General features: G+C 40.2%; 1 protein-coding gene across 1 annotated transcript; it reads right to left on the bottom strand.

Annotated features, from left to right (window-relative positions):
- Positions 1-2,620: 2,620 nt before the first annotated feature.
- On the bottom strand, positions 2,621-9,570 carry LOC122765581 (transmembrane protein FAM155A-like). The gene is made up of 2 exons (XM_044019928.1): positions 9,385-9,570; positions 2,621-7,447 (listed from the first exon to the last, which is right to left on the bottom strand). The coding sequence occupies exons 1-2, from the start codon at positions 9,554-9,556 to the stop codon at positions 7,146-7,148; spliced, it is 474 nt and encodes a 157-aa protein (XP_043875863.1). The 5' UTR covers positions 9,557-9,570; the 3' UTR covers positions 2,621-7,145.
- Positions 9,571-13,912: the final 4,342 nt, after the last annotated feature.

Here is a 13,912-nt window from a genome sequence, read left to right as displayed (position 1 = left end):
TTCCTCAAAGCTGACCTGAGAGTTTCTCTATTGGTGAATTGTCCTTGCATTACACAACATGGAGTGATGTTGCATTATGGAGTGGAAGCACAAAGCAATTGCCAATTCTAAGGCTGGTACGTATGCATCGAAATGTGTTGTTATGTTTTCCATAATTCAGTCAGTGACACAGTGGTGAACTTAAATGCAATAATACTCAGGGTAGCTCTCTGGACTAAGCTTGTTTTTATTGATGAAATCATTATATTTAGCTTCTAGCGGTGTTCTCCTTATCCCCTTTATTAGAATCCAAGACCCATGGATTGAATGCACTGCATCAGTAAATAAGGGATTATAAGACAGGTAATGCATATACTTCTCTGTCTGTCACAGTCACAGACACTTGTCACAAACATTCACAAGTCAGCTCCCATTTAATAAACTACGCCCCAGCATCTGTTTCTATACTGCCTCATCCATTAACCACTTGAATGTGAACAGACTGTCACAGTTAAGACGGTCCGTTTTGCCTGTGTCAGCAATGATATGGATGACGCTGGTTTGTCTGATGTGTATAAAATTGTGGATTTCTAGTGAGGCATCTCCTTAGATTCCTGTAATGTGGTTATTAAAATCGAAACGCACACACACGCCGCTGCAAAAACAAGAAAAATAGGAGGATGTCCCAAAAATGTGGCCTTTTTAAGCAGTTACATAAGGACTTCGGAGGCTGTGATTGGGGGAAATATTGACACAAGCTGACATGTATCAACTCACTCATCTACTTTCATCAGAGACACAGGAAGTAATTTATTCTAAATGAAGCGATTACAGCACAGTCAGCAGCTTGGAGGCTTTTGGACATAGGTTAAAACACAGACATTGTTCAGGTCACCAAATTCAGCATAATTTAACTGCCATTGGTTTCCCCACAGGTTTTTTAACCTTTTGGTTCTCAGCCTGCTTGAGATTTGAAGAAAAATAGATGTTGTCAACTGCAAACAAATCTGTGTATGGTTTTGTTCCTCCACCATGTAATATATGACCTTTTAAATCTCTTGCTATATTTCTTTTTATGCCTGCATACTGGCCGCAGCACAGCACTTATATTGAGAGACTTAATTTAATCAAAAGTGTCATTAAGTGTCATTAAGCTACATATGACTATACTTTACTACAGGGATTGTTGTTGAAAGATAATCATTTCATTCAGCTCTATGACAACCAGTTATCCACATAGCCTCAACAGCCCACACCACACACACACACACACACACACACACTCACTCACTCACTCAGTCAGAATGCAATCTGAATGACAGGTGGAATATTGGATGCTGACTATTGGCAGGCTAGCTGAGGATTAGTCTGCTGAGTACTTCATCTCCCCAACAAACTGAAATAGAAATGAGGACTTAATCCAAAGAAGAGGGGCCAATGACACAAAGCTGCCATTACGTGACTTTTGGAACTGTCATACAGCAGCGTAGGCAGCACATCTCACTGACCTACAGAAGTTGACACAGTACAGAGTGACAAAGTAGATGGTTACTGCAAATTCAGAATGTGAAGATATTAAATATTAAATGCAACACATAGAATGTGTTACGTTTTTGTCAGATATGGACAATTAGGAATGCAGTCGTCTGATTTCTCACAGCTAAGATTGAACCAGGGCACATTTCCTGAATAATTATCACCTGATTCCTCTGTTGATGTTTGACTCTGTATGACTTCAGCTAAAAAAAGAAAAAGCAGACAGCATATCCACAAGGAATATGATGTGGCATGTAGCTACTTACTGTATATGGAGTTGAGCCAGAACTCTTTCCATCTAATATGACAAATATGCCAATGCTGCCATCTCTTGGTCTTAAGAGGAAATAGAATGTGTCGTCTTTATTTATGTGTATATTTTGAATTCTATCACAGAATGCCTCAAATTTCCTCTTTTGGTTTGGGGCTTCATTGACTTTATAAACTGACTTTGGTTTAGAAAATATCAGATGTATGACAGACAATTGGAAAATGTAAAATATATTTGTCATAGAGAGTTGATTTACCCTCTGTGAGAGAATCTAGTCAATATCTCATCAGTCAAATAAAGGCAGTTGGCAGTTGGTCAGGTCTGGGTTCAGCAACATTATGTGCCCGAAGAATGAGGTCAGCTGACTACCTGAATATACTGAATGACCACATTATTCCATCAAGGGATTTTTTTCTTCCCTGATGACACGGGCATATTCCAAGATGACAATGACAGGATTCATCGGGCTCAAATCATCATTTTCACACATGGAGTCCAGACCTTAACCCCATTAAGAATCTTTGAGATGTGCTGATGAAGGCTTTGCGCAGAGGTCCGACTCTCCCATCTTCAATACGAGATCTTGGTGAAAATTTAATGTAATACGGGACGGAACTAAATCTTGTGACATTGCAGAAGCTTATCGAAACAATGCCACAGCGAATGAGTGCCGTAATCAACGCTAAAAGCTATTTTTTAGGTGGCAGTGTATAAAGTGTGTTTTAACTATTTAAATATAAGTGTTTTTTACATATATATAATATGACATATCATCATTGTTTTCACAGTTTCCTCATGCATCAATTGTCATTCCATGCAAGAAGACAACAGAAGAACAGATTATATGTCTGTATTTATTTTCATCAGAACACAATTGTAATCATTGTAGCAGTAGTTTTCATACTCGAAAAGATCATGACTCGTGAGACTGCTTTATAAATCATTTCATCAAAGTTGTTTGTAAAAAAATTAAAGAAGTTACTTGAACTAAAGCTTCTATAATATTACAATATACTGGTAGTATAATAGTAATCATAATAATCATAATCGCAATGATACTTCTATATGCCTTTGAACCTTTTTCATTATTATAATCTTTCGCTTTTACACACATGCACACGCACACACGCACCCACGCGCACACACACACAATCACAACCTTTCACAATAAGGTTGTGACGCTATAAGGATAAGTCTATTGGTTAATTCTCACATTCTCTTTTAACATCAATGATTTCAGACACTCGAAATACAAAAAAAGAATTAGAGAAGAAGAAGAGGAAAGTAACTGCATGACATCAACTGAAAAATACACAAGAAAAACCTTGACGAAAAGACATACATAGTTCAGCATACTAGTGAAAATATTTACAACCAAAACAGGAATGGGCTTCTGCATAGATCCACAGGATAGAGAACAAAACTACTGTGAAAACAGAGAGGCTGAGACGGGGTGAAAGAAGGAAATATTTGTGTACATGCCATTTAGTGATGGGTGCACAAGAGGTCGGGGCAAGAGGCAAACACAGTCTATATGTGCAGGGGTAAAACAAAAAGTTCTTATAGGTTGCTATGTTACCTGCGATCTAGACTGGATGTTCTGTGTCGGGGCCTATTCGATTTCTTCTCGGTATAATGCAGTAAAACATTTACAAATCAAAATGAAACGGCTGGTAAAGGCTGTGCACATTACCATCTGATTCTAATATTGTTTGGAAAAGGTCTTGCACACAAACATGTCCATGGTCCTTGGTGCAAACGTGTCATAAAGGGACACGAAGCACAACATATTTGGCCACACTAACACACTAAGGCCACACTGCTGCATGTAAAGCAGATATGGCCTCCACATGACTGCGGGTAAATCAATTCATGTCCAGCAGCAGGTTTTGGGTGGTTGTTACATCACAGCATGGCCGCAGACATGATCGTCAGAATGAAATCACACGTATGAGACCCCTTCACATGCGCCCCGTGGTGATGATAACATGGCATATTTCTATGAAAGACCCATCCAAAAAGTCACATCAGATATGAATAAAGTTTACTTTCCTCATACAAATATACATACATACATACATGTATGCTTTGGCACCAGTTTCACATCATTGTCGACTTGTTTCACTCTGCTTCTGACCTCTTTTATCTCATTTGAGACAAGGATTTGGTAAATTATTTGAAACACATTTACTTCTAATCTGCTTTGCGTCCTGGGGCCGTGACACATTTAATTCATATTGTACTGCAGCTTCAGCACTGCAGTGAATAATGGGACCATTGTAGCCGATCCCTGGAGACAAGTGGAGGTTTGCCACACCTGTCCTGTAGGCACCAAGGTCATGGCAAAACTAATGAGCTCTCCAGAGAAGACATGGTAATTAGTGTCACACACACACACACACACACACACACACACACACACACACACACACACACACACATCCACTTTCCAGCCCAGCTTTTCCTGATTCTTTAGTATCTGACAGTCATTGTGTGACAGGTCTTCAGCAGCGGTAACAATGTAAAAACAATAAAATATCTCCATCTACTGGTGGCCAATAATATAGCAGCAATCCAAGATGGGTATGGGTGTGCTGTGCTGAATGACAACGAGTCGTTGGGTATTTCATCTGAGCAGGAGCTGAACATGACGAAGTGTCAGAAAAAAGCCAGTATACTAACAGAAAGAGTACGAGTCCTGATGAATTTATATCCTCAGTATAAGCTGTATGCTAAAATTCTTGACATCAGATATGGAATTGGACATCTCGTTTAGTTTATCTGGTTTTTCTTCTTAAATACCTGATCTCACAGCCTTGGTAATCAAAGAGACACAAAATCAGAAACTAGAAACTAAAGCCCTTTAGGTCACAACGTTTCTTTCTGTCCACACACTGGTCAACATTTAAAAGCTTAACATAAGAATCAGCTGACCAGATGATTATCAGGTTTGGCCATTGATGATCACTCGAACAAACCCTTCGTGTATATGCTTCCGTTCGTGCTCTCTGGTAACAGACAATGGAATGTAAACTATATATGTATATATATATATAACAGAATATGAGCCATGTTTTTGTTTGTTTTTACTGTATGTCTGTTTACAATCCAGAGCATTTAGAGTGTGTCTGACTATGTGGATGATAATGTACTGTTTGTCTTCATAAGCCCTTTACTTAATGATAGATTTGTTGGATGTTTTGAGGAGGAAAGTACAAGAGAGTGGGCATGCTACAAGAGCTGATTTGGGATCAGGTGTGGTGCAGGGGGAGGCTCTGAGGGTAATCATGCCTCCACATGCACTTCATGATAATCAGTCACAGGTCCTGATTCAGAAAAAAAAAAAAAAGAAGAACAGAACAGAAGATGATTTTCATTGATGAGATGTTGAATGTTACTCTCTACCTTTTGTTTGACTCACCTATTAGTGGGTCCAGGTATTTTCCACTATGCTACTGCAGGTAGCATGCTACCTTTCTATAGGGAACATATTGACATTTCTATGTTGATCATAACAGCACTGGAATCACAGTTTACCAATTATAAAATGACTTCAAAGGTAACATCCAGGCAGCAGGTTTTGCCCATAACTGACCTGAGGCTATACTTTTGGTTCAGGAGAAAAAAGCTAATTGATTTTTTTGTTGTTGTTTGTTTTGAAGTAGTGGTGATGGACTTTAGATCTTATTGCATATGTTGCTGTATGCTTCAGGGCATTATTTTGACTGGATAGTGCCTTTAAAATACAGAACAACAAAAGCTTCCATGTCTGGAGCAACTGGGATCAATTCACTTTAAAATCCAGTGGTGAAACCCAAATGTCAGTTAACCTTGCTCATGCGTGTGGCTGAATAGTGACCAGAATCTGAATGAAATTTTGGTTAAAATGCCTGAAATAACATCTTTGGTTAAGACAAGCTTAAGACAGCGTCATGTTTTGTTGTGTGAGATAAATATTCTTCCCTGTGTGCTTTTAAAGTTCAACAAGTGAATTAAGTGGCTAAAAAAATGTCAGAATCCAAATGGCGACAGTATGTTTTTCTGTTTTGAACATTAACTGTCAGTTTGTGAGGTACAATTTTGTTTGATCATATGGCTAAGCCCTGTTTTATTTTGTTTTGTCATTGATTCTAATAAAAACAAATATGTCTAGCAGAATAAAAGGCTGAGATCTGGAAACATGTCAGCACTGGCTATAATGGAGTCTAATGGGATAATTGTACTTTATATTATGAATAAGCTTTTCAGTTATTTATAATATGTCATGCAGCATAAAAAAAGTGAATGCACCCTAAATGTCACTTCACAAACCTTCACTGTGTTTATACACCCAACCTGGTCTGGTTAACCTGGGGTTTATTTGAATTGACTGATCATATCAGGCTTCCTTCTCAGAAAGCAATAAAAAATAGGGGGTTATCCTTTGAGATTGTGAGTGCTGGTGACATTAGAGGAAGAAATCCTGTTAGTTTCCTGGTGTTTTCACAGTCTAGCCAGGTGTTACTGATGCTAATAACAGATATAGTTTGATCCCTATCAGAAACAAAGTAGTGTTATTGAGTGAACATTATCTCACAAAACAAATTGAGGGAAAACTGTAAACCTGCATTGTTATTACACCAGAACCACATTCAAAAACCAGGAGTCCAACAAAACCAGCATGGCAGAGCTAAGTGACGAAAGGAGGGTCCATACAGATTTCATTGCTGCACCAGTCTGTCACGTAGACTTAAGGGTTCTTGTCAAAGCAACACACATTCATGTCTTCATACACACTAAAGACAGACACACAAGCACACACCCGCCCACATATGCTCGCACACACTCAAGAAACACAACACATTCGGTCCACACACACTTGCAGCTAATTCTTTTTTTTTTTCCTTTTCTTTTTTTTTTTTTACACATTATCTGTTTTATTCAGAGAACACATTTTCTTCCTGTATGAGAGACTCAGAAACAAACACAAAGGATGAACATTAGAAAGAGAATATGATTGTGATATTCCATAGTCAGCCAGTGCAACAGAAACCAATAATTGGAACACAGTGTAAAAAAGCGTAGTGAGAGAAACTCAGCCGTGAGGAAGCTGACCTTCCCACTCAACAAAGGCTGTGGCATTGTCCCCTTTTTCCTAGCGAAGGGACTGGTTCAAGTCCCTCAGTATGTTTGTTTGTTTTATTATTTATTTGTTTTGATTGATTCGTGTGTCTTACGTCCCACATTTTCCATTTGCCAGAAAGCCTTGCAGAATGTCCACAGGCTCATAGCTCTTGTGGCTGTATTTTTCCACATCCGTCGGTTGCCATGGTGAGGGAAATCCCAACCCTAACACCCTCACCTCCTCCTGGCAGCTCCATCACTCCTCATTGGCAGGGCCCTCCTCCAGAGGTGTGATGGCAGGGAGGCCCAGTCCTGTTGCATTATGGGATGCAGTGAGGCTGGCAACAGTGTGTAGAAGAACAAGAACCAGCAGGCAGAGTTTGAGCCGGCTGTTACACAGTCTGCAGGCTGCCGAGGAGCTGAGGGAGGTTCGGTGCTGGCACGGTGGGTGAGTTCTTTTCAGGGTTCCCCAGGATCGGTTGTCCACTTTCACGTCCCACCGCACATCACAGCACTCTGCTTCTGGGTCAACACCTGATGGGTGGTCCTCTAGTAGCCCTGATTTGGTGATGGAAATATAGACCATTAGCTCTCACATTGTCACGCATATCATGTACATGTTTCCATTCATAGATTTTTACAACAAAAAAAACGAAACAATAGAATTCAGTGAGCATCAACTCCTATATAAAAATAATTACTGGAATTGGAATTATATATTATATATTATATAATAGATGAACTACATACATTTTAAAGTCTTAAAAGTAAATGTTGAGAAAAAAAACACAACTTCCAATCTGTCAGATATTGACACTTTTTAACTCAAATTTTTAACTGCTGGTTAGACAAAAAAAGGAAGATAAAGTAGAGGGTTTTTTAGTTAATTGTCTCTTTGCATGTGTTTTTAAACACTGCAGTACTCTCTGCTGAATCACAACTTCTATTCTACCCTGCTGAGCTTCAAAAAACTGCAATTAAAAAGAAACACACAGAGCATATCTTGTGTTTTCAACTTATTAAGAAACGTTTCAAATACACAGATCATTAGATCAAATTCACCTGTGTACAGAGAGGAGCACCACTGTCACCTCGCCTAAGCTAAATCCCTGTGTTTTCAGCAACGACACAACACAACACAACACAACAGTCACAAACAGCAGACTGACAATTTCCACTGACATCATAAGCAAAAGGGGTTTGTGATGATCTGTGTATTCGCCAGTGGGAGGGAGTGAACTGCGACGACGTCTATGCCCACTCAGCACAGTTTGATTGTCAACAGCTTAACTGTGACAAGAGGAACCATGTAATTACAGAAAGTTCCTGAGTTGGAGTTCTAGTTTGCACAGTGAGTGACAAAAAACTGTATGTACATGCATATACGGAGCAGTAGGAGGTGACAGCCCTAACATGAAGAACTGGAACAGCTACTGTCATCAACTGTTTTCAAGCAAAAAGGTTCAAGCTAAATTACTTAAAGAAAAGAAAAAAAAAGAAAGAGAGAGGCTCTAATGAACATCTGGTTGATAAGCCCTCTTAATTAAATGAACACCAACACTGGTTTTATTTTATTTTATTTTACTTTCCTATGGTCATAAGTACACTGTAGTACACTGTTGGTTTTGGCTTTTTTAATGTGATTTGTTGATAGAACAACAAAAATACAGGGCTGACCATATAATTCTGACAAAAGTAAACACAGGTAAACAACTTAAATACTGTGCACTGCACTGTGCTTTCACATTCTGTGAAAGACTATGACCTGATGCTCAACTTGACCAGCAGAGGGCAGCATCATCATGTTGTGCGAAGTGTGAGCCTTTTGCATAATGCATTTACCATATCTCCAGGAGAAACATCAACTCACATGGTCATGTTGTGCAGGACTCCCTTCACGAGCACACGGCGTGCAATTATGTGGGATACAATATGAGCCCATAACTGGTCACTAAGTGCTAACACTGTGAAACTGTGTCATTTCACTGACAACAGTCCCCCAGGGTGCTGTCCACTGCTCAGTGAAGACAGAACATACAGAGTTACGGTCAAAGTGTTCCACCATGCGGCTAGTGCTGTAAGTAAGTGGCAACAATTAGCCTGGTTGTCATGGTGTGTCACCCTGTTAGACTGCTAATCAAAGAGAACATCCTGTAACTGTAAAGTGACAAGTGTTCGCTGTGTGTCCATCAGCAGTTTTATGTCTCTGAAGTATCATTGAGTAAGACACTGTGCTCCCTGTTTGCCCATTAGGTGCAAAGTAACTCCAAGAGCAGCTTCTACAATACACAGGGTGAGCAGCAGCAGCAGTAGAGGTTGGTACAGTTTGTTATTCATGGATTTGGGGAAGGAATTCTCTACTACTTTCTCCCTCAAAAGGTCAACAAGCAACTTCTGAGTTTCCTAAGTTCCACTTGGCAGCTGCATGAATGAGTAACATAAAGTTTTAAGACAAAACATGATTTGCAAAAGTGTGACATGGGTTTTACTTATACCTGTGCATATAAAACTGGGGCTGCCTCCATGAATGAGATCATCATTGTCAGGCAGGACGAAGGGGCACCGCTGCTGCACCTCCAGGCAGTACTGACTGCAGGGGATTCGCTTGCTGCAGTGCATTTGGGTGGTCTGGAAGTACTGAGAACACAGCCAGGGCTTATAAACCATCTAGGTAGGAGACAGACAGGTGAGGGCAGGGGAAAGAGAGAGCGACAGAGAGAGAGAGAGAGAGAGAGAGAGAGAGGGGGGGTGTACAGAGAGAATATCGATGAGTTAGAGAGCACTGCCTTGGATGATACACATACACTTATGCACACACTTAAATATACGGGCATCATCCGTGACCCCTGCAGCTATCGATTCACACAGTACTGAGCAGACATCCTGGTGAGCCTGCTACTGTTCAATGAATGTGGCTACTGTATACAGTCATACCTAATCTCCTCTTCAGGGCAGCTGAATACTACTGTTCCCTGTGCCTGTATCCCTACTGTTGTCAGATGCATTGACTTTTACATTCAGTAAATAAAAAAGAGTTGCAGGCACGAAAAGTATTTACCATCACAACTCTTTAAAGGTCCAGTGCGCAACACTTAGGAGGGTTTATTGGCGAAATCAAATAGACATAAAGTATGTAAGTTTGTACACATGTATAATCACTTTAAAACATATATTATTTGTCGTTTGTTTTATGGTGGCCAACCGTCTTGCTCCGACATGATTCGACAGCAACCCACGTGGATGTATGTTTGCGTTTGGAAGCGGAAGCTCACAATGCAAATGAGGACGAATGGCTGCGCCCACCTAAATCCAATGTATGAATCACTGAAGCAGAAGGAAGAAAGAGTGGAGGGGGGGAGGGATTTGAGAGCGTGTTCACATCCTTTCTGGTCTGCAGTGTCACCATTAGATGGCGCCAATTATTACACACTGGACCTTTAAAGTACCCGAGGACCTGCAACTTGTTGTACAGCCTTTATAGAGTTGAATACATTTCAAATACACATGGCTAGGAAATCTATAACATAGAAAAGAACAACAAAAAAGAAAACGTTTTTGGTGCCAAAAAGGCACAGTTTTGCGTCTGTTTATATCACACCCCCAAAATAAAGATTGATTCTCAACAGAAGAAAGTGTGTGGTCATGGGTAACACATGTAGTCACTGAATTTGGCCCCATGAGTGAGTCAATTTAAAACCTGCGTGGGAAAAGCAGACGTGGCCAGGAAGAATAAAAGCTACTTATAATAAGAGCAAACAAATAGCTATACTGTACTTGCATCACCAAAATTGAAACACATTCGGACGACCTATTGGTGACAAATTGACACAGATGTTTAAATACACAAGGATAAGTAGAAAACTTGAAGTGCAGTTTTATTAACATTGCGGTTACTGTTGTCAGTGGAGCAAAGATTTAATAAATAAGTGAAAACACAGCCAATATTTTGTGACGTTGTTGTTTGTATGCAAGTGCATATTATCAATTCATTCACTCATCGTCTACCACGGGAGGTGCTGGTGCCAATCCCAGCTGAAAGGCAAGAGTTCTACGCACTGGTTTGCACTCAGCAATCACTGGCCCCTAAACAAGGACCAGCAAGTGCTTATTTTGCTTTTTTTTCCCTGTGACAAAACTAATGTAACATGGAGAGGACAGTAAAAGTAGTGAGTACATTTATACGTTTAGAGAGCAACAGATGATAGTAATCATGTTATGGTAAGTAACACAACAGCTTCAAAACTATTTTGATATCAATTATTTTGATGGTCAAAGTCCCTGACTTGCCTCTTTAAGTCAAGGAAATAAGGCATTAGTGTATGCTTTTCTTTCATTTCACACATTTCACATATAAAGAGGATGTGTTTGATTTCAATAAAAAAAAAAAAGTTACACTGAGTTAAATGCATTATTCAGAGCTGGAATGGCAGCAAATTACCCTCGGTGAAAATATTTAACCACAATCTTGAAAAGTACCTATTGTCTGGTGCTGAAATCGCCTTCAGGCCTGAATAATCTGTTGCTCTTCTGCATCGTAAATGTTGTACTGTATAGTATTGTGTTGTGATAAAATGATTTCTTCAAAATGACACTGTTAATTCCTGGGTTGTGTAATAAGACGTGGATATTACAGGCACAGAGGTGTATACTGAACGCATGACTAAACACAAACATATACTGAGACTGAAACTGTACCGAAAATTACTATGTGATCTAATAATTAGATTACCACCTGAAGATAGGGTTGGTTCATAAGGACACAACACACACACACTTTCTCTCTCTCACACACACAACAACACACACATTAACATGCAAACACACACTGCTCATCCCGCAACGCTGTGAGCACTATGTAAATGTCACCGAAAACGTGGTCACATGACCTTTTGTCGCATCTTGCGCACGTTGCGTACACGTCTGTATGTTTTTATATATATATATATATATATATATATATATATATATATATATATATACATATATATATATATATATATATATATTGATATGTGTGAGAGTACACGTCTGTCTTCGCCATTTTGGTGTTTAGACAACCGCTTACCCTGAAACTGACAGCACGGGGCGATAAAGACACACAGGGGCAAAATGCAGGCTTTTCTCTCATTAAGCAAAACACATCGCATTCCACTAAGATGCTGCTGGCAATGACTGTCATCTCGTGCCTGCGCTGGTGCTTATTAAACACTTCCCGACTCATTCTCGTTCTGAAAAAAGTCAGGCTCAGATATAAATCCAAAAAAAAAAATCAAAAGCTGAATAATCAATAACATCACAACTGAAGAGATTATCTTTTAACACCAGCCACAGCAACAGTTCAGCTTTGAGCAAGTGGTTATCCATAACTATTCACTCACTGTTTTCTTGCTGTAATTCAAGTGACATCATGTACTATTGGAGAAGACCTCAAACTAGCAATGACGACCATTCAATCCTGAGAAAAATGTTAATTGACATCATAAATCAAGTGAGAAGGTGGTTCATTTAGCACTCTCCTTTCTGCATGGAGTTTGCATGTTCTCCCCGTGCGTGCATGGGCTTTCTCTGGGTTCTCCGATTTCCTCCCACAGTCCAAAGACGTGCAGATTTGGGGATTAGGTAAATTGGACACTCTAAATTGACTATATACAGTATGTGAGTGGGAGAGTGAATGGTTGTTTGTCTCTATGTGGCACTGTGATGGACTGGCGAACTGTCCAGGGTGTACCCCGCCTATCGCCCTATGTCAGCTGAGATTGGCACAGCAGCCCCCGTGATCCTCATGTGGAAAGTGGTAGAAGATGGATGGATGGATGGATGAAGTCACCCCCTGGTGGCTACTCAATATATTCTTATTTTCCGCTTTTAAATGAGGTCACTGGCTTTGACCTTTGACATCAGCCACTGTTCAGTAATACTTGCTTACAAGGACAAAGAGCTACAGTAAGTTGAACCTAGGTGACACCTAGCCCATGCAACTGGAACAAAAAAGGGCAAACGCCCCCTATGAGCCTGACTGTCAGCATGATAACATCTGCCTGAAGTGCAACAGATGTGGTGTGAAAACCACAGCTCTTTTTGGCCGTTTGCCACACACTTGTGTCCTTCTGCACACAGCGGCGGGCGGTGAAGCCCACTTCTGCCGCAGCACAGATCCCTGCTCCCTCAGCCATCGCTCTACTGTAGACCCATGACTCCCAATTTATCATCACGCTGTCAAATCTCAGAGAGAGAGCGCGCGAGAGAGAACGAGGCGGCAAGTGAGAGAGTCAGGGAGAGGACTGTCATGATGGAGATAGTGAGATGCACCCTCCTCCCCCCCATTTATATAACTTTCTCATATCTGGTGCATTCTTCCATGCCCTCAGGGAAAGAGTAAAATGCTGCTTTCTCCTCAATCACCAGGAAGTGTGTTAGAGGTCAGCCAGCTGGCTTGAAAAATTCTGTTTGCCTTTTGCTGTCACTTATCAGTTCCTTTTACATGTTTCATATGATTTTGCTGTTTTACTCATGTCATTGCATTATATGTCACACTGAGGCAAGAAGGGTCACAATACGGGCATCGGGGTCTCATTGTTTATTTATCAGAGACATGACACAATAAGCAATGTCAGTGGTTGTTGGGTCTCATTCATCAATTCATATCAGTCACCTTGCCTTTGCAGTTTTGTCCATCACTGTGATGCGATACTGCCATTAAAGGTCAGCAGTTCATGCAGATCGTTCAGATTAAGGACTTGGAGGTCCAATGTGTAACATTTAGGTGGGTTTATCAGCAGACGTTCAGTGTACTGCACAGGTATGTTTAATTTTCATCGCCTTAGAATAAGCCTTTCATTTTGGCAAATGTCTTGCTTTATGAATGGCACCATCTTGTGCTGCCATGTTTCTACAGCAGCAAAACCAGTCAGAGCATGTGTTGCATTTTATGGCAAAAACGTACTGCACACTATTGTAGCTCGATACATAGGAAACTGGTCTTTTCTAGATCTTTTCTATGTCAGGAGTTTGTACATAATTCTT

This window comes from Solea senegalensis, linkage group LG2 (genome assembly GCF_019176455.1).
Source record: "Solea senegalensis isolate Sse05_10M linkage group LG2, IFAPA_SoseM_1, whole genome shotgun sequence".
In the NCBI taxonomy this organism is placed as follows: Eukaryota; Metazoa; Chordata; class Actinopteri; order Pleuronectiformes; family Soleidae; genus Solea; species Solea senegalensis.
Note: the sequence above shows the minus strand (reverse complement) of the source record. Positions and strands in the feature narration are given on the sequence as shown.

Excerpts from the sequence above, each read along its gene's own strand:
- LOC122765581 (XM_044019928.1), bottom strand. The coding sequence starts at position 9,556 with ATGGTTTATAAGCCCTGGCTGTGTTCTCAGTACTTCCAGACCACCCAA. Across the intron at positions 7,448-9,384 it reads CCCCAGTTTTATATGCACAG|GGCTACTAGAGGACCACCCA; the intron begins GTATAAGTAAAA and ends TCACCAAATCAG.